At 44.0% G+C, this 26,679-nt stretch overlaps 1 protein-coding gene across 1 annotated transcript; it reads left to right on the top strand.

Moving 5' to 3' along the window:
- Window positions 1–2,926: 2,926 nt before the first annotated feature.
- LOC148526758 (F-box only protein 2-like) lies at window positions 2,927–24,035 on the top strand. Its single transcript, XM_088469835.1, has 5 exons — window positions 2,927–2,992; window positions 4,113–4,239; window positions 5,535–5,630; window positions 9,595–9,730; window positions 23,743–24,035. Exons 1-5 carry the CDS (start codon window positions 2,956–2,958, stop codon window positions 23,890–23,892), a joined length of 546 nt encoding a protein of 181 aa, XP_088325961.1. The 5' UTR covers window positions 2,927–2,955; the 3' UTR covers window positions 23,893–24,035.
- The last annotated feature ends 2,644 nt before the right edge of the window (window positions 24,036–26,679 follow it).

Below are 26,679 nucleotides of genomic sequence, written 5' to 3'. Positions count from 1 at the left end.
TCTCATAGCGGGGTTAAGGTAAGGGTCAGAAGCAAGGTATGCTAGCTCTCATTTGGGGACAGTAAGTAGCCGGTAGGTGCAAGGCACAAGTTGCGATGCTGCTTGCTGGTATTTAGTTTTTCAGTAATTTAAATGGTGAGTTTGACCCAACAAGAAGTTTTTTGATTAGCAAAGTGTTGCAGGGTTTGGAAAAGTTAGAATCGGTCATGGTGGAAGGCAGGCGTCCAAATGACATAACTTTATTAAGACGCTTTCTGGTCATAGTGGGAGAGGTAGCGTTTGATGATTTTCCATTGGCTATTTTTTGGGCCTCTAGAGTTTGTGGCATCATCAAAATGGGAGGTTGACTTGTGGCTGTTGAAAAAAAAATGCAAGGGTAGGTGGGTCACCTTGCCTAGTCACCCCGACACTGATATCTACCCGATAAATCTGGCCAACCAATACTTGCTTATTAAAAAGGAGGTGATAGCACGTGACTGTTGAATAATGACTCCACCCCATTAACTTGGTATTGATTTAGTTTGGTCATTAAGTGATGTACAATATAGTGGGTTTGGGTTTGGATGTGAAGCTATATGGTACTCATTCCTTCAGAATTGGGGCTGCAATGACAGCGGCTCCCGCCAGCAACTCCATTGCTAGTATAACAAAATAGGGGTGCTGGAAATCCATTTGCAATAAAAAATACATTTGGCTGATTTGCTAGGCTGTGGCTACACTAGCGAGAAGGGACCCATGATGCTTGTCAATGTTTTCATTGGGGGCATGACGGCATTTCCCCTATTTTTTGTCCTTACATCCCAAAAATTGGCACAAATGGTCCCCTAAGGTTTTAAAAGGATGTTTTCAAGTTCATTTGGGTTCCTTCACTCCCCCCCCCCATTTCCCCCTGTGACAGGTCTGCTTAGTTTGGGAGAAAGTTAATGTTAATATGTAATTGATTATGGTGGTCTGTGGTTCCCTTTGTTATTAATAGTTTGATTTTGTTCATAATTGACCTGTGTTATTCAGGTTTTTAGCCCAGGCAGCCGTATGGATTAGAAAAAAGTGTCTAGATTGTGGGGCACTCTTCTGTGTACTGGGAATCTAGAAGTAGGACAGCCAGAGAAATGGCCAAATTTGAAAGGGTTTTGGAAATTAGATGGATTGGAATTAAAGGTCTTTGTTGGGACAATTTGAGATCTTTGTTGTCGGAGTATTTTATTAGTTTTGTTTTGCCTCGAGTTTTAATTGTTCATTTTGGGGGCAATGATTTAGGAAAATGGAAATCTACTGAGTTGATTAGGCAGGTGAAGGATGATTTGGTGGCCCCTTAGGATAAGTTTAAAAGATTGCATATAATATGGTCTGATATGCCCTGTAGGCATTGGCATTTGGAAGTTAAGAAGGGAGTTTTAGATAAGGCTAGACGTAAACATTATTTAGCAGTGGGCAAGTTATTTAGCAGTGGGCAATGCTCACATCTCAAATTTTATTATAGATACAGATAAGAAAATTTGCAGTAAAATACTTTGAAGTCTTAGTAACAAAATGACTATACTCAAAAAATTCACCATCTGCTCTCAAACATTTTCTCCACCTCTTAATCCAAGCTGTGAATCCAATTTGGAAAAATTCCAGTGGTTGAGGTTTAAAGGAGGAATGATACATGTAGTATCTCATACGCAGATCCAGTTTGATCTGTCACACTTATACAGGCTTGATTGGGTTACTCTGTCAATTGAGAGGATGGAGTTGTTTGTTGTTAAAAGGTCTTATGGTGGGATGGCTTTGGTTCTTGAAGGAACCTTGCTCTGGCAGCAAAAGATGGCACAAGAGATAGTTGTGAGCACTACCCCCCATTTTTTGTGGCTGTGTTTTGACTTTACCTGTGTGGGAGGTCCTGGGCATAGTCCGTATGGGGGTCCAGTACTGAGCCAAGGGAGGGGTGGCAGTTTCTACTCAACACAAGTGTGTAGTGGCGAGGGGCGGACAGCCACCTCAGAATTGGTAAAGTGATTGTAGATTAGAGCTGATTTCTTCTTTGTGCTTTTATTGCACAATAAAGCTGTGACCTTTGCATAATTTATGTGTCTGTGTTTCTTTTAATATGGTATTTATGGTTATATGGGAACAATTGGGAGGATAACCTGCTACAGTAGGCCGTTTATGCTTTTTCTTGTTTATCCGTGTCAGGGTGATTTATGAAGAGATAAAGGTGATGCTGGAGGTGGCGTAATCTGCAAGAAGCAGCCCTATAAGAGAAGAAAGCTGGATGATAGCCCAGAGAGCTATTCATTCGGGTGGCCCTGGTTCCTGGCTTTCTTGCACCATTTACCAGCTGCTGGTCTTTATGTGAGTATAACCTATAGGTGAGCATTACATCTATATGCTGTGGTAGTACATGACTCTATAGGGCTTTGCAACTGGTGTTTAGAATGATAGTGGTCAGTAAGAAGGGTCACAGAACTTTTTTTCTGCGTGTCATAGTAAAACCAGAGAGACGCTTAGACATGTGGAACTGATCTGTGGGATCACAGTGTTACACATACAGAGGGTAGAAAATAACTTGCACAGTCAGGTATGAGGGCTAACAGGGAACTGATCTGTGGGATCACAGTGTTACACATACAGAGGGTAGAAAATAACTTGCACAGTCAGGTATGAGGGTTACATTAGGGCTGACAGGGAACTGAGCTCTACATCAAAGCACTTAAGCTCAGGACTATGCATCTCACCCGTGTATAGTTATGGCTGCAGACACTGGCCTGATCCTTTGCATGTGGCAAAGTCGCCATCTGCTGCTCCAAAATAACAGAAACCACAGCCAGACAGTGCATTTACTCATTCTGTGCATATAAGACACAATTGTGGATATTTATTATTGTGCTTATATTGGTGAATGGTCAGATGAAGTGCTAACCAGGGTGCTTTTCTGGAACAGACATCAGTGATTACAGCTACATCTTGAACACGATGGCGAGAAATCTCATCAAGAATAGCTGCGGGGAAGGTAAACCAGATCTTTTCTATTACGTGATGTTTCATGTTTATTGCAGTTTTGATAATGTTGTATTATTATTATTTATTATTATTATTATTATTATTATTTATTTCTAGCATATTACAAGTAATCATATAGAGTTCTGCAAAATTCTGTTTTTTTGTGTGTGTAATATATGCATTTTCCTGCACCAAGACTTTGTATGAGCATGCATGTATTTCATATGTGCATCACATATGTTATATGTGAATGCATGTATTTTGTATGTGCACGCAAATATTAGAGTTTTGCATATCTCTGATTTGCACTCCCTTATATCGGAGCGGCAGGGGTGTATCTAGTGGTCTGAGTGCCCCTGGCATAGTAAGGGACTGTAAGCACTGTACTTACCTGAAGCCCTGCTCCTGCGCCCACCGCCGTCCGACAGCTCCTAACGCTCGGCACTATGGGAGAGATATCATGATGTTTAAATTTAATAAATTCTTCCCCACCACTTTATTACGCACTAAACTCCAGAGGGTTCCTCTTCGTCCTTAATCTAGTCTTGTAATCCAATAACAACTGACCAGCTCAGCTAATCATAGAGGCTTTGGCAGGGAGACGCCACGCTGCTGATCCCCAATATTAGTGGTAGCAAGACCAGGCTGTAAGCGCTGGTTCTTGTATCACTATTCAAAGGGGGAACCTCTCCTGTCTTTTTTTAATTGTTTATTTTATTTATTGCATAAATACATATTAAAACACAATAAAACAACTTCAAGTTGATGATTTAATGATGATGGTGGTTTTAAGAATACCCCAACATTGTAATATGCTAAATATGTATATTTATGAACTTTAAATGTACCTTGGTATGCATACATTTAACATTCTAGTTACATTGTACATACCTTAACATATGTGTAACTCAAAATAAATATGTCATTGATACTGATACTAAATTACCCGAGATTGTGACCCGATGCTATTTACACAATGCCTAACCTATCCAGACCATTACCAACCTACCCAGACCACGTCAAAATTACTTAGACCAGACCCAACCTAGCCAGACCACGCCCGATATACCCAACCTACCCTACTCTTATCATGATATTATCTGATAAACACTATGCCCTGTGTTTTATAGATGGGTTACAGTATTGGGAGGACATTCATTCTGGTGGAGATGGATGGAAAGTCGAAAATTTTCGAGAAGAGCGTGAAGCAAAATTTCCATTTGATTCAGTCAAGAAATTCTTTGCTACATCCTATAAGTATGTACATTACACAAAAAGCAGTAACAGCAACCAATCATACATCAGTTAGTCTATTATCATCATTTATTAGTGCAGCATTAATATGTTACAGGACCACACTATGTCAGAGAACTTTAAGCACATCAGTCACTGCCTCAGTAGAGCTTGCAATCTAATTTCCCTACTGTAGACACAGAACATCAGGTTCAAGTTTAATAGAACCCAATTGACCTTCCACCATGTCCTGGAATAATGGGAGAGACTAATGCATCTTAGGGAAACCTCTACTCCATGCAGCTTGGTGAGAAGTGCCCTGGGGGATGCACCTGTCTGCACTGTCATTTGCTCCTAATTTGCATAGTTATCCAGGTTATAGGTGAAGACAATGTAAAAAAATGAAGGCTGCAAGGTCCAGTCTTCAACCCAGATGTCCCAGCTAGTATAAAAAAAAAGATAAATTACTAGTATTAGAGTTGATCTATATAATAAAGTGGTTGTCACAGTCTATGTATGTACAAACCTAGCCCCTTTCTAAACAGTCCCATATAGAAAATAGAGCTCAGTCTATCCATTGGGACAGACACTTCATGCCTTCTGTTTCCGCAGATGTATTGCGCTGCACCTTGCAGGAGGCTGATGACAGCAAGTTCTCTTCCATAGACGCGCTCATGTTCCGCAGGTTTCTGCGCAGTAGATCTCCCAGCATTTGGGTACTGGTAGCACCTCCTACTAAGCACCTCCTACTATGTGTTACATAGGGGGTAGAAATCAGAGAGAGGAGATCTTCTAGTATATTTATTGCCACATAAAAATTGGAGACAGTTAACGATCAGGAAGAGTGACCCTTATGGCCTGGTCCTGAGTAACGCACAATGTTGATGTTGGACATACAGAAGTTGAGCTAATTATTTTTGCTGCGCGTTCATCTAAGTCTTACCGCACAAGCCTCCTGATCGTGTATTGAAAAAACATTGGGCTAATCAGATGCACACAGATGATCCATCTTCTGGGAGGGTCGTATGTGTGTCACTGAAGTGTTTATGTACACAGGCGTTTAAGTGCTCACATTGGAGGCCATACCTAGACAGAGAATCAGCGCCCAAAGGTGGATGTCTCAGTCCTTGTAAATTTAGATACACAGATGTACGCCAGGGAAAGGCTTGTAACGGTATTAGCATATGTACACAGACGCAGCTGAGAGCGACTCAGAATCAGGCCCTTAATGTATGAGATGGATAAATAAAATAAGATACGTGCAATAGTTTGTACATCCACGGTGACAGATGCATTTCCATGTGATTGCTGACTTTCAGGTGGTGCATGAAATCTCAGGTCATTGATCTCCTTCATGAAGGATATACAGAGGAGTTACTGGACAAGAGCCAGCCGTGCATTGTGATCAGCGACTGGTAAGATGAAAGGCTCTGCAGTGATGGTAACGCTGTACAATATAACAACCAATCAGATATCAGCTTGCATGATTGTGCTGCGTCACTTCCGCTCTCCTGTAACACTGAATATAACAGTAACTCAGCAAGAACTGACATAAGACTGGCATGGAAATTATCCAAAGCATTTGTTGAATACGTAAATGGAGAAAGCGATTATCATGACATAGCTATATCTGGATATATGTTATTATTACCTATTATATTTAAGGCACCATTTAGTGTCCATAGCTCTGTAAAGGGACCATATAGTGTAACAGAGAATCTGACAGAGCAATAAAAAACATGGACATGGACAAGGGGTGAGGGTTGGGTAACTTACTCTATCTAATGAGCAATCAGAGTCACAGGGAGGTGACTCAGGGGGTATGGCCGTGTGGAACGCCTCCATTTCTATCACTTTAGGGGGTGTCCAGCGCTCCCCGAGCAAGCACAGCATCTATTAAGTTCACACATTGATTTGATTTGCAGAGTAGTGCCAGTGATTGAGTGATTCCCGCCCCCCCCCCCAACATTCCACCCAACAAAAGGACACTGTGGGCTGTGGGTGGGACAGCGGGACAGTGCCCGAAAAGTGTGTCTGTCCCATTGAAATCAGGAGGTTTAGGGTTAGGTACTAGGGGGAGTGATAGGATTAGCCAATAAGGGGGAGGGTTAGTTTTAGGGTGTGGAGAGGGGAAGGTTAGATTTAGGGTGCGGAGAGGGGAAGTTTAGGTTTAGGGTATGGAGAGGGGAAGGTTAGGTTTAGGCACCAGGGAGGGAGGGTTAGGATTAGAGTGCGGGAGGGAGAGGTTTGGTTTAGGCACCAGGGAGGGAGGGTTAGGATTAGAGTGCGGGAGGGGGAGGTTAGGTTTAGGCACCAGGGAGGGAGGTTTAGGATTAGAGTGCGGGAGGAGGAGGTTAGGTTTAGAGTTCGGAGAAGGGAAGGTTAGGTTTAGGGTGCGGAGAGGGGAAGGTTAGGTTTAGGGTGTGGAGAGGGGAAGGTTAGGTTTAGGCACCAGGGAGGGAGGGTTAGGATTAGAGTGCGGGAGGGGGAGGTTAGGCTTAGGGTGTGGAGAGGGGAAGGTTAGGCTTAGAGTGCGGGAGGGGGAGGTTAGGTTTAGGGTGTGGAGAGGGGAAGTTTAGGTTTAGGGTGTGTAGAGGGGAAGGTTAGGCTTAGAGTGCGGGAGGGGGAGGTTAGGTTTAGGGTGCAGAGAGGGGAAGGTTAGGTTTAGGGTGCGGAGAGGGGAAGGTTAGGTTTAGGGTGCAGAGAGGGGAAGGTTAGGTTTAGGCACCAGGGAGGGAGGGTTAGGATTAGGGTGCAGGAGGGGGAGGTTAGGTTAAGGCACCGGGTAGGGAGGGTTAGGGTAGGGGTTAGTGCTACTATACTTAGATTTTGGTGTCGGGATTCTATCCAGATAAGCTATGTGATGATAATTGCTTTCTTCATTTACGTATTTCTTTTTCTCTCTTTGAACTTTCATACTAATGAAACTGACACTTAGGGATATATTTACTATAGTGAAGATTTTTAGAAGTGGAGATGTTACCATTAGCAACCAAAAAATTCTACTTAACATTTATAATGTTATTACCCAAACCCACCGCCCACTATAACTAGTGGCTTAACAGGTCCGGTAGTTTGAAGTAGGGGATATATCAAATTTCCTCCTGCTACCTCCCTTAATTACCCCAGCATTTCAGACAGGGAAGGCTCTTGGGGTGTCTGACCAGTGCAGTCGAACAGGGGCACCACCCTATTGAGGGCACACCCCTCCCCAACATCCCGATTTCAGCGGGACAGCGAAGTGGCCCGCGGGTGGTCTGGCCGGGAGGTTGGGTCCCCATAGCTGACCCTGAAGTCTGAATGGATGCTGTGCACATGCACGCGGCATCCATTCAGTGCTGGGAGAGGGCTGGGGAAGCCCAGCTAATGACTGAGTGCTGGGCTCCCCCCCAGCCTGGCGTTACACGGGAGGCGTGCCATGCAGGCACACCCCCAAATAACAATCATTTAGGGGACGTGACCTATGGTAATTAGGTCACGTTCCAATTTTGGGACGCGCGCAGAGGGCGACAATTACCCGGGCGAGATAGGGCGTGGGTACCCCTGGAGCCGGCCCTGATTTCAGAGCAACAAATTCCCCTACAAGTTCTTAGGTTAGGTTACTTAGTAGGTACGCACCATTACAGTGGTGCAGGTCCGCCCTATCTGGCTGCTACTTCAGACTAACAGCTCTGACCAACTGCCGCTCCTCTTCTACCAACTGTCCCCAGCCTTCCAGCTGGCCTATCATGGGCCCCTCTCTGTGCATGTGTAGAAAAGCACAATGTTGTGCAGCAGCTGTAATACCTCAAATATTGGGTTATTACACTAGCACCTTCTAGAAGATAATAGCTAAAATCTGATTGGTTGCTATGGGCAACAGCTCTACTTCTAAAAACCCGCACTTCAGTAAATATACCCCTTACTATACATAAAAAATCTTTCCAGTGTTCATATAAAGGTATCTTTATATGGGTTGGGTATGATATCCTGTCTGTTAGGATACCGCTAGTCAGAATACCAACAGCGGCATCCCGACACCCATAGTACTGAATGGTGAGTAGTTTTGTAACCCGTAAGCTAACCCTAACCCACCCGTGCCTAACTCTAACCTCCCCCCCTAGTGTCTAGAACTAACCCCCCCCTCCCCAGTGCCTAACTCTAACCTTCCCCCCCCTAGTGCCTAAACCTAACCTCCCCCTCCCCGCACCCCTATACCTAACACCCTCTCCCCCAGTGCCTAAACCTAACCTCCTCCTAGTGCCTAAACCTAACCTCCCCCCCTCCCTGCACCCTAAACCTAACCTCCCCCCTCCCCACACCCTATACCTAACACCCTCTCCCCAGTGCCTAAACCTAACCTCCCCCTCCCCGCACCCTAAACCTAACACTCCCCCCCCAGTGCCTAAACCTAACCTCCCCCTCCCCAGTGCCTAAACCTAACCTCCCCCTCCCCAGTGCCTAAACCTAACCTCCCCCTCCCCAGTGCCTAAACCTAACCTCCCCCTCCCCGCACCCTATACCTAGCACTCCCTCCCTGGTGCCTAAACCTAACCTCCCCCTAGTGCCTAAACCTAACCTCCCACCTCCCCGCACCCTAAACCTAACCTCCCCCTCCCTGCACCCTATACCTAACACTCCCTCCCTGGTGCCTAAATCTAACCTCCCCATAGTGCCTACACCTAACCTTCCCCTCCCCGCACCCTATACCTAACACCCCCTCCCCGGTGCCTAAACCTAACCTCCCCCCTAGTGCCTAAACCTAACCTCCCCGCACACTAATCCTAACCCTCCCTCCCCAGAGCTGACTACATCCCTATTTATAGCTGGCTGTCACCAAATGTTATTTTATACATGGAAGCTGATACTTACATATACTATCTGTCTCGTCTTTACACTCGTAAAGGTATCTTTCATTGGCAGCTATGCAACTTGAGATCTTACCTTTACAAAAAACGACATATTGTAATTCTAGCAGGTGGTCATATAAAGGTTTCTATGTAAATTATTTCCCTCTTGCTTGGAAACAGTGTATAGAGAGTTCATAGAGTTGTAGCAGCTTCAAACTTCTATAAGTATAAACCAGGACCGATGTATGCAGAAAACACTGATTTATTCACCCATACGGATAATTACAAAAGTCAGGCTGCGCTCCCTTTAAGGTCCTCACTGCGCCATCGCTCACACACGTGTCTCAGGTCTATAGTATTAGCGGCATCCATGCGTTTTGGAGATCAAGTCTCAGATCTAAAGATCTGCATGCCAGCACCAACCTTCTCATAATCACATTATGCCCTAGATGTAGTATAGTATGCTGGTTACTTATCATCCAGCCCTCCTCCCATAATCCACTGTGTAAGGTTCACAAGACATTAATGACAGTACATGGGATAATTGCAGGTACTCATCTCGGAGTGACTGTGGAGGTCGGTATGAGCTGATAGCAGAGCTTCTGTCTGATAAACGTGAGCTGATCACTGAGCACAACAGCGGCAATATCACTGTCCCCGAATCCGAGGACAATGACTGGCAGCAGGTGAGAGGGGAACATGGGACTAATCCCAAAAGACTGGTATTTACATATGACGTGTTGGATGTTCAGACAGTTACTTTGTCCATCCTGATATTTATTTTCATTGACTTGTTGGATATGCCTTTGTATAAGCTTATGTCTGTGTATAAAGTACAATTGAATCTAACATTATTGTCTGTTCCCATACTCCAAAATCAAATACTGCTGGTTCACCAAAATGAACACTAGTGCATGGCAGTGTATTAGGGAATTTACATTCTAAGCACAGATGGGGAGGGGGTGATGATTATACTATACTCTGCTGGGTAGTATGGTGGTACTATATATAATAATAATAATAATAATAATAATAATAATAATAATAATAATAATAATAATAATAATAATAATAATAATAATAATAATCAGGGCTATTTTTCTGGAAAAAATTAAAAATATGTTCACAAACTGTGGGTGGATCTATAGAAAAACAATTATCTATATATATTATGTATATACATAAAAATAGTATTTAGAAAAAAAGGCACTCAAAAGAGACTTTAAAATAAAACTTATCTTATGGAAAATACATTTTGATCCAGGACATTACATCATAGTTAATGAGAGGATTAGGAACTTAGGGGTCTATTTACTAAGCCCCGGATGGAAATAAGGTGGATGGAGATAAAGGACCAGTCAATCAGATCCTGTCATCTTTCAAAAACAGCCTGTGACATGACAGTTAGGAGCCCATTAGTGCATAACCCTAACTCTCCCCCTGGTGCCTAAACCTAACCCTAGCCCTCCCCCCAACTCCGCTACTTACCTTCGATATCCCAGCAGCTGGAATCCCGATGCCGGTTACGTAAGCGCCGGGATGCTGAATGTATCCCATTTAGACAAATGAATTATCTACTATATGATAATGTCATTACCCAATATGGTATTATCAATGCATTGTCACCTCAGATCTTCCTGGTACAATGTGTTACAGATTCTTACAGCTACATGAGCTATAAGATAACAATAATACTTCTGCACCCCCTAGAGGGGACACAGGGACTATGCTGGGGTATAGGCTGGCAGGTGGAGTCTGGGCACCAAACCATTAAAATCTTCACACTCCAACAGCCCAGGTTCCTCCTCCCCTATACCCCGCCCCAGACAGGCCAGTCTAAGATTGGTGCTGCAGGAGCAGGCACCATAATAGAGGGGCTGTCCAATGGGATGCCTGTGCTGCTGCTCCACCAACCCCCAACACCGGTGACCTCAGCCGGTTCTTCACTGCACATGGAGGATCCCAGCAACAGCCAGACGCCAGGGAAAGTAAGGTAAGGCAGCTCCATTATTGCGTGGGGACACCAATGGTGCTGACAACGGGTGGCTGGATTACCTGCTACACCACCAGAGCACTCAGGCAGAGGGTGACACTACTCAATAAGCGGCCATTGTCCTGGTGCTCTATGTCAGCAGGGGGAGATAGGCTCTCCCCATTAGCCCCTTCCCCTCACGGAGGCTACCTGCCATCGGGTTACTCCTAGGGGTAAATTTACCAAGATTCGAGATGGTCCAGATTTTCAAAGTGATTTAACTCGCTGGAATTCGCCCAAATTTGTGTGATTTAATCCCTTTTCTTTTACCAAATTTACCAACAGGCGATTTGAAGCTAAACGAGTTTGCCAATGGTGAAGCCAAACGAGATATCTCTCCCGAGTAACTCGTTTTGCAGGAGATTGCAGTGTTTTCTCTGCCAAATCTCTCCCGACCTAGCAGCCAGCACATATCAGTGAGATATGTGCTTGCTGCTTGTGTTTTACCCCTTGTAAAAAATAGATAAATATTTAAAAAAAAAATGATGTGAGGTCCCCCCCAAAAAACACTAACCAGCCCTAGGCTAGCCAGCCTGTCCAGGTTCTTAAAAATACAGTGAAAAAAATGCGTAGGGTTTCACTGTATTTAAGAACCAACAGAAGACAGAAGGCACAGAGCTGGTTTTAAATATACGGAGAAAAAAATTACGTGAGGTTCCCCATATATTTAAAACCAGCCCTGGACCCTTTCTAATGGGGGACTGATGCCACAGCCAGGGGTGCCCTTTCACCGGGCCCCCCAGCCGCAGCATCAGCCCTGACCATTAGTCAGCCCAGGCCAGGGATCCCTGGGGAGTTGGTGACCCCCCAATAAAGGGGTCACCGTCTCCAGGGCATCCATGACCTAGGCTGATAGCCCAGGGCTATCCCCGCCACCCCTTGCTGTTGGGTGGCGGGTTGATTGTGTTATGTGATGTGTAAAATTAAGATTTATCACCATTATCTTTACAGTGGAACTACAAATCCCAGCAAGCCTCCCCTGCATGCTGGTACTTGGAGAACCACATGTACCAGCATGCAGGGCATTAAGGACCCACTGGTACCTGTAGTTCACCTGTAAAGAAATGGTTAAATAAACACACAACACCCCTGTAAAATAAAGCTTTATTACATACATACAACACAATCAACCCGCCACCCAACAGCAAGGGGTGGCAGGGATAGCCCTGGGCTATCAGCCTAGGTCAGGGGTGCCCTGGAGAGGGTGACCCCTTTATTGGGGGGGTCACCAACTCCCCAGGGATCCCTGGCCTGGGCTGACTAATAGCCAGGGCTGGGGGGGCCGGTGAAAGGGCACCCCTGGCTGTGGCATCAGTCCCCCGTTAGAAAGGGTCCAGGGTTGGTTTTAAATATACGGGAAACCTCACGTCTGTTTTTTTCTCTGTATATTTAAAACCAGCTCTGTGCCTTCTGCCTTGTGTTGGTTCTTAAAATACAGTGAAACCCTACGCATTTTTTTCACTGTATTTTTAAGAACCTGGACAGGCTGGCTAGCCCAGGGCTGGTCAGTGTTTTTGGGGGGGGACCTCACGTCATTTTTTTTTAAATTATCCCTATTTTTTACAGGTACAAAAAAAACATACACAAATCACAATGATTTGTGTATGTTTCTGATCATCTCGCAGCTCAGGGGGTTGAGAGTTTGAAAAGTGATTTTGACAGAGAGTTTGCTCCTATCTCACCCGAGCTTGTCATCCCGATTTTTGGTAAATTTGAGAGATGTTTTAGGTGAAAAGTACTTGCGATTTGCCCCGATGGTGATTTGATTCGAGATTGCTATCTCACCCGAGTTTTACGAGTGAGATGATTGAAATCTCTCTCTAACTCACCCGACTTTTGCCTTTAGTAAATTTGCAAGCAGGGAAAAAATCAATAAATCACCCGAGATGGTCATCTCGACCTATGTCGATTGTTAGTAAATTTACCCCCTACTCTCTCCTAATTCAGACAGAAACTGATTGGCCATTTCAGAGCTGTGCTGCCACAGTTAGTCTCCAGAGTGGTTGTCTCCTGTCTAACTGTATACTGCCCCTCAGATCAGGTTATACAGTATAGTGCCATCCAGCTGACTGGGGTTTGGATTGTTGAGCATTATCTGCCTGCTAAATCTTTATGCATTGAATGTGACTTTTCTAACAGTACCTCTGTAAGGGGTTAATTCCCCCTCTATAAAGCCTCACTCAATGTTAAATTTGTGTGACCCCTACATTCGTTGCATTGTTCCTTATTAGACACCTCTGTTTATTAGAGTTGTGAGCCGACCCTCGTGTTTTGGTTTAGGTTTTAGATCTGTATCTAGCAGCAGGGTCAGAGGAACTCAAATACTTGTCTAAAACCCACTGCACTAATGGCAGATATCGGACACACATCTAATACCAGCATAGATGTTATGGCATAAGTAATCCGCTGTGCAACTGGGTGACTGCTTTCATACTTTTTCCCCCTTACAAAGGATTGTTTAACAGTCAATTGTTTTTAGAACTACTACTAGTAGTCTTCCTGGTCCCCTTCTGGGATGAAGATCCACTCCCAGCAGCAGCAGGCATAGTGCTCAAGGATTCTTCTGAGGAAACCAGGATAGGGGAGGACTGAGTTAGTCTTATCAAATTGGATGCAGGACTACTTCAGATCATGATTGAGGATATTGTTGATGAAGGTGTTGGGAGTGAAGATGCCAGGTGCTTGGATATAGCAGAGAGAACAGAGCTAGCTGACGCTGGACTGCTTATTGTTACTTTTGTAGCCAAAGTTTCTGAATTTTGCAAACACTTTTGATGGATGTGCTGTATTTGATGTAACAGGGAGGAAGTTCCTAGATGCTTAAGGTCCCTACCTCTACTTACTCTGACATGACAATGGGTACAGATGGCTTGACTATTGTTGTCCAGATTTGTGTAGAAATGATTCAACACATAAGAAGTGGATTTTTTGTTTTATGCCCAGGCATGACAATGGGCTTTTCCTTATCATGGGCAACAACTGTTTCCACTGGGGCTTGATTTACACAAACAACATCCTCATCAACAACATCCTCATCATCAACTTCCTTATTAGCATCAGCTACACAAATATTCTCCTCATCCTTGTGCACTTCCTCAGAAGCATCCTCAATTTCTTTGTCAGCATGTTGACTTGTGCTGCTCATCCCCACATTTGCAGAGGACGCGCAAGTTGTGGAAGGAGGCTCCTCTTCGAGTACCATTTTGTAATGGTCAGGCCCACATGGCACCCACCGACACGCTTATACTCTCCTCAGGGATTTGTGACATTTATGAGCGCACAGTTGGTTCCTATGCATTAGCTATTTTCATTTGTTTAAAATGTCTACAGTGAGAATGGCTTACATCATCATAAGAGGCAGAACCACCAGTCATAAGACAAGGCAAAGGCTTTAGCCTTTCCTTGCCACTTTGTGTGGTGAAAGGCATATTGCCAATTTTATGTCTTTCCGTTTTTTTCTTTGCCAGTGTAAAAGATTGGTTCTTTGATTTTAGATGCCTTGACTTAAGCCCTGTATGTCCTTTAGCATCAGCTTTAGTAGATGATATAGATGGACTAGTATCGTCATGACTGGTGGCACTTGCAGCAGCTAAACCCCTAGTATGTGGTGCATGCTCTCCTCTCAACTGATCGATCTCCATATCAACAAACACAAATGAACTTGGGTACAGCACACACAGAACTGAATCCACTCATCTCTACTGTTTATATAACTTGGTGTGGTAACTTACCTTGGAATTCAGTACCATGTCTCCCAAGAACAAAGCACCCAAGGAGATTGCCAATCCTTTGCTGCATACATGTAGAACTTGTACTGCTGGTCATTTCACACAGCACGAGGTCCAGGTTGGTTTCTGTTTCGAGTGTTGCACAGTCACTCAGTGGGAGGTTCAATCTACAGCTTCCAGCCAAGAATTGGCATGAGCTGTCAACCTGTTGCAGGTAATGTCACAGTTGGTGGCTCACCATACAGCTCCTGTCCTTCCTGCTTTGGGGGCTCACTCTGCCCCTATTATACAGTCTCATCTGCAGCTGCTGCGCTAGAACCCTCATAGATGAGCAAATTCTCCCAGTCAGTACAGGGTTTAGCACAGGTGTCCATCTCCTGTCAGCAGATACTGGATAAGGACTTTGCTCCTGGGTGCAAAACTTTCGGGCATGAGCGCACTACCCCCCAGCTCGGTGATGTTTCAGATATGGAAATCTCCTCAGACCAGAGGAAGAGACCTCTTCTGTCCAGAAGGAGTCTCTCCCTCAGGTGAATGTGGGCACCTTGGTTAGGGCAGTTAGATCGGTCCTCTCTATTGTGGACAAAGAGCCAGCCCTTAGATCCAAGGCTCCGGTATCAAAGCATCAGAAAAGGGTCTCTGTAGAATTCCCTAAATCTTAACAGCTTGGGGAAATGATAGGGGAGGCTTGGGCTGCTCCTAACAGGTGGTTTCAGGTCTCCAAGCACATTGCATCTTTGTACCCACTCCTTGCTGAGAAGCGTAGCAAGTGGGAGTCTTCTCTCCCTGTTGATGTGCATATTGTCCACCTTATCAAGAATTCTACCATTTATATTCCTAATACAGCCTCTCTTAAAGATTCAGTGGATAGGAAGTTGGAAAATTTACTTAAGGTCATTTATAATTATGCAGGTGTAATAGCCTGTCTGGTGCTTGCATCTGTTTGGGTGGTCAAGGCTCTTGGGAAGATGCCCTTAAAGACGGCATTTCATCAAGGGACTATAGAAACCAGTTAATGGTTCTTGTGGGGCATATTAAGCAGGCGACTTCATATCCTGATAAAGCTCCCCTTGGCACTGGTATCTTAACCTCCAGTATGTCAGCTTCGTCTGTCAGCCAGAATGGCCCTCTGCTCTTGGTGTGCTGACTCAGACTCTATGTAGGCCCTTGAGGTTTTACTTACTTCGGCAATGTTGTCTTTCATCCAGAATTATATAAGATCATAGCCACAGTGGCTGCTTCCAAGACAGCATTTCTGCCTTCGGTAGCACATCTTCCTTTTGTTCCTTTCGCCCACAGGTGAAGACCAAGGGACAGTCCTTTTCTATGTTCCAGGGTTCTTCAGCTAAGACCTCAAAGCAAGTAATTCTGGCCTACTAGATGCCCGACTGCTAAGCCAACTGACAAGCCTACTGATTGACAGGGCAGGCTGCTACCTGTGGACCCCCAGTGTGGGAGGCCAGCTTTTCTCAGAAGCCTGGATGGTGACCACGAATTATACCTGGGTACTTGGCAATTTGGGAAAAGCAAAAGTGCTGTGGGATTCCATACACTTTCTGCTAGCCTCCAGAGTGATTTTTCCTGTCCCGCTGGCACAGAAGGGCTCCATTATCTAAGCCAACCTTTTCTTGGTTCAGAAGCTGAATTCTTCCTTTCAACCAATCCAACTTCAAATTCCTTAACAAGTATTTACAGGTTCCCATGCACTCAATCATTCTGGAGCTGGACCTGGATGATTTCATGGCCTCTATGACATCCCGGATGCTAATTTATATGTTCCCATCTGGTTCAGCCACCAGGGCATCCTACGGTTTGTGGTCCAGGAGGAACACTACCAAGTTTGGGTTTTGCCTTTTGGTCTTTCCATGGCTCCTTGTATTTTCACGAAAGTCATGGCAGTTGTGGCAACTCACTTACAGCGCAAGGGTATCAGATTTTTCCCTTACCTGAATGATCTTCTTATCCTGGCCAGATCTCTGGACATGCTCAGGGAGCACCTCTGTCTGACAATGGATCTTCTCCAATTGCACGGATGGATCATCAGTTGGAAAAAATCCTCCTTGACTCCGTCCCAGCAGATGCTCCACCTGGAGGCCCTGTTATATTCCAAGGTTCAGAGATTTTTCCTCCCAGCGGACAAAAGTATTTTCAGTGCTGGGTGTCAATACACCCCTGCATGTGGATCCTGGGTTCACTGGTCTCCATCTTTGACATGAGTGCGCTCAGTTTCTATCCCATCCTTTCCAGGTGGAAATTATGACTCACTGGAATGGATCCCATCACCAAATCAAGCTGCAGACAATCAACCTATCTCAGGAGGTCCATCTCTCCCTTGTGTGGTGGCTCCAGGACTCCCATTTAGACAAGGGTTGCCCCTTATGGATTTAGGAATGCGTCCTCTTCATCATGGATGCAAGTCTTCATGGGTGGGGCAGTGACTTGCCAGCAGTCCTTCCAGGGTCGATAAATGGCTTAGGATCCCATCAACATCCTGGAACTTTGACCAGTCTTTGGGGCTCTCTGACTGTGTCCCCTATGGAGTTCAAAGAAAAGGACTTAACCAGGTAAGACATAAGTCTCTTTTCTGACATTATGTACTGTAAATTGCAGGACAGGATGTGAGAGGACACCATGGACACCATGTATTACCCAGGATGCAATAGGGTCCCAGTACAATGTGCGTACTGGGGCATGATGCATAGCATCATAGACACACCCTTACTATAATTGTTACAGAATGAACAGTACATGTCTGTGGTTCTACAATCTATTTGAAACGTGAAAAAGCGTGTCTGTCTGTCTGTTTGTGTATATGCACGGCCAACAAATATGGCATGATGGTGTAGTTTGACCAGGATCAGGTTTTTGCCTAGGTATGAACCTATGCACAAAAAAAGGTGTGGTTCCCCTCCTAGCGCTCCCCTATCATCACATGCACATAGGTGATAAGGCACAAAAAAGGATAATCACCATAAATCAATTCCACTGGTTATGGGAAAATGTAACCATGTAGATGGATCTTGCAACCTTATATTATATATAAAGCATGAGTGTTCCTTATCCTCCAATGTTTTCAAACGTTGGTCACAACAGGTCTCACATATGGGGATATAAAAGGAATACAGACATAGTGTAGATCCAAATACAACAAAATATATTTAATAATAAGTAGCACTCACAAATTACAGATAAAATTTAAGCATAATAGCATCCATTCAAAATGACACAGCAGCAGCATGTACGTGACCTTCCTCCTTGGATTCCTTAGATGATATAAGGAGGGCAATAATACCTGCTCCGGATGCAGTCTAATGCCCAAAGGTAAATCAGGTACAGCCAGACCTCTGTCAGTGATGGATGTCGTCCTTAAAGCCTACGCTTAACGCGTTTCAGACCTCTTGGTCCTTCATCAGAAGCGTGTTTAAAGCTCAATATTTGTAACATATATATACCCCTCCTAATTGTAATACCATAGCGCTTCAATTACTGCTAATCGGCACTGATTAGTTTAGCACATGCGCAGTCACATTCGTATTCCGGAAACAAGATGGCTGTGCGTTCCACTTGACAGGAAGCGGTCATATCATGCGTTCCACAACCTCCGTGAATCCGGAAGTGGTGGTTTTGTTATGTTCATATCCCGGAGACAAGATGGCTGTGCGTTTCACTCAACAGGAAATGGCCATATTATGTGTTCCACAGCCTCCGTGAATCCAGGAATCACAATTTTATTATATTTCAAAGGCCATCTAGAGTCTATTTATCTAGTCCTTCAAACGTAGATCGAATACATATATTTCATAACCAGGAATACTGCACATCAAGCATTCCAAAATTGGTAGATAAAAAATCTTCAGGGGTATCCACATTTCATGATCAGAATAACAATACATAAATAAATTAAAAATTTCCTTATTCATCAGTCCCATCAGGAAAGTATAAATGGGTCCATTAATAATGTTCATGTATGGATGGGAAAAAAAGAAAAGATAAATACAAAAATTAAAAACATTACAAACAAATATAGCAGCATAGATAGACAAGTAGGATGGCAGATTATTATCATCAATTTAAAAAACACTTCAATTCGAAGTCACCATTTAATCCCCTGGGTACAAGGGTCTTTAATTGATGGATCCATTTCATTTTAGATTGAGACAACCGTTTGTCTAAGTCTCTAGTACGCCACTTAGGCAAAATAACCTGTATGCCTAAAACATTTTTTATATGGCATACCTGTGAGTTATGACATTGTTTAAAATGTTTGGAGACTATATGGGTCTCTAATCCCTTACGGATATTATAGATATGTTCTGACCATCTAGTTTTTACATTTCTACTCGTTTTGCCCACATAAAATAAGCCACATGAACATTCCAAGATATATATTGCATTTTTAGAATGACATGTGACAAATTCATTGATAAAATATTTTGCACCATTTACTGTAAACTCAATGACTTTTTTTGTGTTTGATTTTACTGATTTGCACATCATACAGCTTCCACAGCGATGGAAGCCCTTAGTTCTTGAAGGATAAACTGGTTAAAAGTAGTATAGAAACGGAGCTAAGACAAAGTATAAGAACTAAGGGCTTCCATCGCTGTGGAAGCTGTTTGATGTGCAAAACAGTAAAATCAAATACAAAAAAAGTCATTGAGTTTACAGTAAATGGTGCAAAATATTTTATCAATGAATTTGTCACATGTCATTCTAAAAATGCAATATATATCTTGGAATGTTCATGTGGCTTATTTTATGTGGGCAAAACGAGTAGAAATGTAAAAACTAGATGGTCAGAACATATCTATAATATCCGTAAGGGATTAGAGACCCATATAGTCTCCAAACATTTTAAACAATGTCATAACTCACAGGTATGCCATATAAAAAATGTTTTAGGCATACAGGTTATTTTGCCTAAGTGGCGTACTAGAGACTTAGACAAACGGTTGTCTCAATCTGAAATGAAATGGATCCATCAATTAAAGACCCTTGTACCCAGGGGATTAAATGGTGACTTCGAATTGAAGTGTTTTTTAAATTGATGATATTAATCTGCCATCCTACTTGTCTATCTATGCTGCTATATTTGTTTTTAATGTTTTTAATTTTTGTATTTATCTTTTCTTTTTTTCCCATCCATACATGAACATTATTAATGGACCCATTTATACTTTCCTGATGGGACTGATGAATAAGGAAATTTTTAATTTATTTATGTATTGTTATTCTGATCATGAAATGTGGATACCCCTGAAGATTTTTTATCTACCAATTTTGGAATGCTTGATGTGCAGTATTCCTGGTTATGAAATATATGTATTCGATCTACGTTTGAAGGACTAGATAAATAGACTCTAGATGGCCTTTAAAATATAATAAAATTGTGATTCCTGGATTCACGGAGGCTGTGGAACACATAATATGGCCATTTCCTGTTGAGTGAAACGCACAGCCATCTTGTCTCCGGGATATGAACATAACAAAACCACCACTTCCGAATTCACGGAGGTTGTGGAACGCATGATATGATCGCTTACTGTCAAGTGGAACGCACAGCCATCTTGTTTCCGGAATACGAATGTGACTGCGCATGTGCTAAACTAATCAGTGCCGATTAGCAGTAATTGAAGCGCTATGGTATTACAATTAGGAGGGGTATATATATGTTACAAATATTGAGCCTTAAACACGCTTCTGATGAAGGACCAAGAGGTCTGAAACGCGTTAAGCGTAGGCTTTAAGGACGACATCCATCACGGACAGAGGTCTGGCTGTACCTGATTTACCTTTGGGCATTAGACTGCATCCGGAGCAGGTATTATTGCCCTCCTTATATCATCTAAGGAATCCAAGGAGGAAGGTCACGTACATGCTGCTGCAGTATCATGTTGAATGGATGATATTATGCTTAAATTTTATCTGTAATTTGTGAGTGCTACTTATTATTAAATATATTTTGTTGTATTTGGATCTACACTATGTCTGTATTCCTTTTATATCCCCATATGTGAGACCTGTTGTGACCAACGTTTGAAAACGTTGGAGGATAAGGAACACTCATGCTTTATATATAATATAAGGTTGCAAGATCCATCTACATGGTTACATTTTCCCATAACCAGTGGAATTGATTTATGGTGATTATCCTTTTTTGTGCTTTATCACCTATGTGCATGTGGTGTTAGGGGAGCGCTAGGAGGGGAACCACACCTTTTTTTGTGCATGATTTGTTGAGTAGTGGGTGTTTACTCTATTGTGTTTTCATCCTTGCTGCACCCCTGATTTTATTGTGCACCCATTATCAATATAATTCTTATATAGGTATGAACCTAATCAGGACTACACACTGTCAAACAATCTCTAAAAATGGGAACACTCTTATGGTGCATACACACTGTATGATAAAAATGCTCAATATGAACAATAACGATATCGATCATATCTTTATCATTCATATCGTGCATTTTTTGGTGCCTTCCAACCCACAAACAACCAGCATTGCTTGGCCATGGATGGACAATAATGATATCGACCATCACCCGTGCATGCAGGCCAACCTGGACGATTTTGTCCAGGTTACGTAGGGACCCGCGATCATTGATTGCGGGTCACTGGCCCATCGTTGGTGGGTTGGTTTTGTGCTGGATGATTGATATCGATCATCCAGCACACCAGGAAGGTGCATGCAGATCATTTCCTTTTTGCTGATGATTGTCCTGCGTATATGCACCATTACATTATACAGGTTTCGGAACTGGCTCAAGTGGAAATTGGCAGTCTGCCAACAACCTGTGTGAAAGCTACACATTTTTATCTCACAGGCTTAGTGTTGGACTGGGTTATGAAGGGCCCACCAGGGAATTCAGTTGTAAGGATAAAAGCTTAAGGGGTATCGTCAGCCCTGGTGTGGCCAGTCACCACAGGGGAGACTTGGACAACCATTAGAGAGGACATGCAAAGTACAGGGCCCCTTTATATAGAGGGGACAGGGTTTTTCGGGACAACCCACTTTGATTGGCAGGAGGGTTAATCTTGATGTAGTTTCCATAGAAACAAACTAAACACCCAAGATCAGCCATGATCCTGCTCCATCCCTAGAGGAGGGGGTGGGTCCCACCAAGGATTTCCCTTGTACCCCTTTGGGCCAGTCCACTGCTGCATAGGCTGAACAAACTTTATGACTCATGCAAGTTCACATTAAATCCAGAGCTAGTCCTTTTTAAAGTGAATATATATATATATATATATATATGTATATATACACTGTGTATATATATATATATATATATATATATATACACTGTGTGTATATATATATATATATATATATATATATTGTGATAGAAGCACTGGTAAAGTGGTCAGTGGCAGGTACATTTGTCCTATGTTTTTGGCTTATGTGTTCTAAAAACCCCAAGGAGAAGTCTGTTTTGTAAGCAGACGAGAGTGTCGGCTTTAGGAAAAGCCGGTTTGGGTCCCGGGGGTGTGGATGTGAGGAGAGGGAGGGCTCCATCCACAGGCCACTCCAGGTTTTGGCTTTTCAGCCTGGTAACAGGCTCATTAGGGCTTGCAGCTGAAAAGGGCTGATATAAGCATGGTTTATTTGTGGCTGAGTGTCTCACACCTAGGAGAAGACTAGCCTGTTCAGAGACACTTGGTGATAATCCTTGTAAGTACTGTGCACGTGTTTTGTTGATGGTGAGGGCAATAGGCCCTACCATTATTATAGAGAGGGACTCTGCTGTGTAGCTAGTGCCCAGCCGGGCTAGGACTTATGTTTATGTTTTGTTTATGTTTATATTTGTTTGGCACAATAAAGACTGGCACTGACCAGTTTGTACGAGAACCCCTGACTTGTATCCTGTCTCTACAGCTGCTGTGTGTGTAAAGAGGGAGTCCATCTACCCCCAGGAGAGGGACCCCTAACCTGACTGTGTCACTATATATATATATATATATATATATATATATATATATAATTAGTCAGCACTCTGTGTTTGCATGCATAGGAGTAAGTAGAACTGTGCGGGCCACATAGCAGGATTTTATAAGGGCCCCGGAGCATACAATTGTCCCCACACAGAACACATTTATGTTATTCCACACCTACCCCATTAAGGTTATGCCACGCAGTAATATCACTTATACACACTATGCCATGCAGTAGTAGTGCCTATTATACATTATGCCACACAGTAATGCCCCTTACACTATACAGTAATTCCCTTTACACATTATACCATACAATAATGCTCTTTACAGATTATGCCACAGCAGCAGTGCCCCATATAACACATAATTCCACACAGTAGTAGTACCCCTTACATTTTATGCCACACACTAATGCCCCTAACACATTATGCTCCCCCCAGCAACTTTTCTCAACCGTGTGCCTCCGGCAGCCTTTCACCTCCCGCTGTGTGCCAACGGAAGCCAGCTGTTGTGGAGATTGTGCCAGGCCACCAGCTAATTACAGCTGGGGCACCGGCAGACATGGACAGACAGTGCCAGCACAATGTGAATTTGGTGCTGTTCGTGAACCAATCGGTTATACACCTGGTTTTGCAAAATTACATTACCCAGCATGCCCTAATTAACACAAGACTCATAATAAAAATGAAAGCTGTGTCAGGATGGTGCTCTTACAAACTGGTCTGTCCGCTGTAGCAGAATGTTCTAACTGATCACTAGTGATCCAAATTTTTTTTTACTAGGTAATAATTAAACCATAATCCTACAATGCTTGCCTAGAAATTACTATTGGCCATTGCACATTTGTATGTTATTAGTAATTAGTCACTAAATGTATAAGCTGGCAATGACATAAGATAATTCTTGATCTTTCTCATCTAAATGGCAATTTACTATAACTGGAATAGTATAAAGTGATTGTAGGTCTAATAATTATCTGGATTTTTTTCCTTGACTACAGATCGGCCATACTTTCTCCAGATATGGCCCTGGGGTGCGCTTCATTCGTTTCAAGCATGGTGCTCAAGACTCTAAAACCTGGAAGGGCTGGTATGGTGTGAGGGTCACCAAAAGCAGCGTGAAGATTGAATGTTTTAACAAACATGCCTAGAAATGGCCTGACCCACTGATGTTTAGGTTACTGAGATTGTTACGGGTGTAGGGATCTTGGGAAATAATCAATAAAGAAGCAAACACTGGAAATGGTACAATAATTACATAAGGGACCATCTCCTTACACATATAACCTATAGGATACAGTGGTTCTAGGTAAAGTTACACTTCTCAGAGGGAATGAGATTTGCTGCAACAGGTTAATAACTAGGCACCTAAAAGCTAGAACACTTATCCAAGAATTGCATTGACATAGTGCTATTGGGAAATGGACAGTTGGCACCCTGAGCATCCTAAATCATTGCTTTAACTTTGAAAACTAAGAAACTTAGATATGTACTCTGTTGTATTGTTGGTTGACTTGGTGATTATTGGGTGGATATTGGACCACAGTAGCAGAAAGACAGTTGGTGACCGTGTAGCTAATTACAACACTGCCTTTCACAATAGATTGTAGATCAAAAAGAAAATGTACAAATAATAAAAAAAAAATTTAATCAATCATTTTTATTTCAAGGTATAAAAATACCATGTCCAGCATGTGCATTTATAAACTGAATACAAAAATAAAAGGAACAGTTTGACAATCTGCAGTTCACATGTATTGAATAATTTCTTTAAATAAAATTGTGTATGTAAAAATATAAATGGGGAAGGGAGGATCTATTAATATGAACTATTGGTCTAGAACAGGGGTAGCCAACCCTGGTCCTCGAGAGCTCCCAACAGTGCATGTTTTCTAGGTCTCCTCACAGAATCACAAGTGAAATAATTAGGTCCACCTGTGGATCTTTTCAAATGTGTTAATGAGCAATAAATACCTGCACCAGCTAGGCGGTCTGGAAAACGTGAAATGTTAGTAGCTCTCGAGGACCGAGGTTGGCTACCCCTGGTCTAGAACTTGGGTGGTTACGATACAGTAGGTACCAGTGGAATGTGAAATGGAGGTTATTCCACAAGAGGGTCTTTAAACATGCTTGCAGGTTTATTGGTAACAGGGGTACACAGCAGTAACAGCAGAGGTGACTATAAAGGCCATAACAGTGGTAATAGCAGGTATATACAAGTCTCACATGAGGAGCTAATTACTGCAAGCAGGAGCTGGCTGGCAACTTTTAGCCTGGGGGGCAAATGCATGCAGGCGGCCAGGGCAGAGAAGTAGTGTGTAGCCAGGGTGCCCGAGGAACGTGCATGCTACGGCGCCCCCCCCTCAAGTGTTCCAGGGAGAAGGCGGGTCCATATGGGATTAATGTAAAGTAAAAATAAAGATTAGGGACAGCCCTGTCGTGGTGCCCATATGCAGTGCCCCCCTGTGCCCCAGGAGAGGACCCCCTTATGCAGGCCTCCAGTAGTGCCCCCAGCAGTGATCCCCCTATGCAGTGCCCCTTATACAGTGCCCCCAGTAGTGGTCACCCCTGTGCAGTGCCCCTTGTGCCCCCAGTAGTAAGCCCCTTATATAGTGCCCCCAGTAGTGGTACCCCCTATGCAGTGCTCCTTATATAGTGCCCCCAGTTGCACTCCACACCCCATGCAGTGCCCCCAATAGTGGTAACCCTTATGCAGTGCCCCTTAAATAGTGGCCCCAGTTGTAGTCTTCCCCCCTATGCAGTACCCCCAGTATTGCCCTTTTTATAGAGCCCCCAGCAGTGGTCCCTCGATGCAGTGCCCCCAGTGGTAGCCCCCTCCCCCCTATGTAGTGCCCCTAGTAGTAGTCCCCTCCCCCCTATGCAGTGCCCCAAGTAGTTGTCCCCTCCCCTTGTAGTAGTAGTCCCCCCCTTGTAGTGCCCCAGTAGTAGTCCCCCCTTGTAGTAGTAGTCCCCCCCCTTGTAGTGCCCCCAGTAGTAGTCCCTCCAGTTGTAGTCCCCCCTTTGATGTGCCCCAGTTATAATCCCCAGTAGTGGTCCCCCCCTGTAGTGCCCCCAGTAGTGATCTCCCCCTTGTAGTACCCCCAGTAGTGGTTCCCCCTTTGTAGTGCCCCCAGTAGTCCCCCCCCTTGTAGTGCCCCCAGTAGTAGTAGTCCCCCCCTTGTATTGCCCCTATAAGTAGTAGTCCCCCCCTTGCAGTGCGTCCAGTAGTGGTCTCCCCCTTGTAGTGCCAGCCTCCCCCGCCCAGTAGACACACGTAGTAAAAAAAAAAAAAAAACACTTACCTGAATCCCCGCTTCCGCCGCTGCCATCCGCTCCTACGTCTGTCCTTCCCGGGCCGGGCCGCTCTGCATTATGGGAGAGACATCATATGACGTCATGACGCCTCTCCCATTGCCCACTGTGGGAGCCGGAAGATGGAGCGGCTACCGCAGTGGGCGCAGCAGCAGCTAATGAGAGTCTGTCAGACTCTCATTGGCTGCTGATCAAAACAACACACAGCTGCCGGAGCCGGCGGCTGTGTGTTTGTCACTTGTGTAGCGCTGACCGAACTCCTTCGGTCAACGATACACACGCGGTGCAGTCTGTGTCAAAGTAACACAGACTGCCCGCGGCCCGCGGTCGGCATGATGCTGCGGCCCGGGGGGCACATGGCACCCTGTCCCCCGGCCCAGCCCGCCACTGACTGCAAGCCGTGCAGTACTGGGACACTCAATAATACAGTGGCATGTGCTGGGTCATGCATGTGCAGTGATGAACATCCCGCCAGGGTCACTGCAACAGAGGAGAGAAGGAGAGAGCACAGGAAAGCACTACACTCTCAAACAGGAGCATAGTGAGGAGGGTTAAAGGACGAGTAGTAAAAGGGGGGATGAGGGGTGAATATCTGGGATGAAGGAGGTTACTGTAATGTGCATTTT

The sequence above is a fragment of the Taudactylus pleione genome, unplaced genomic scaffold (assembly GCF_031769625.1).
Source record: "Taudactylus pleione unplaced genomic scaffold, aTauple2 ptg000094l, whole genome shotgun sequence".
NCBI lineage: Eukaryota > Metazoa > Chordata > Amphibia > Anura > Myobatrachidae > Taudactylus > Taudactylus pleione.
Note: the sequence above shows the minus strand (reverse complement) of the source record. Positions and strands in the feature narration are given on the sequence as shown.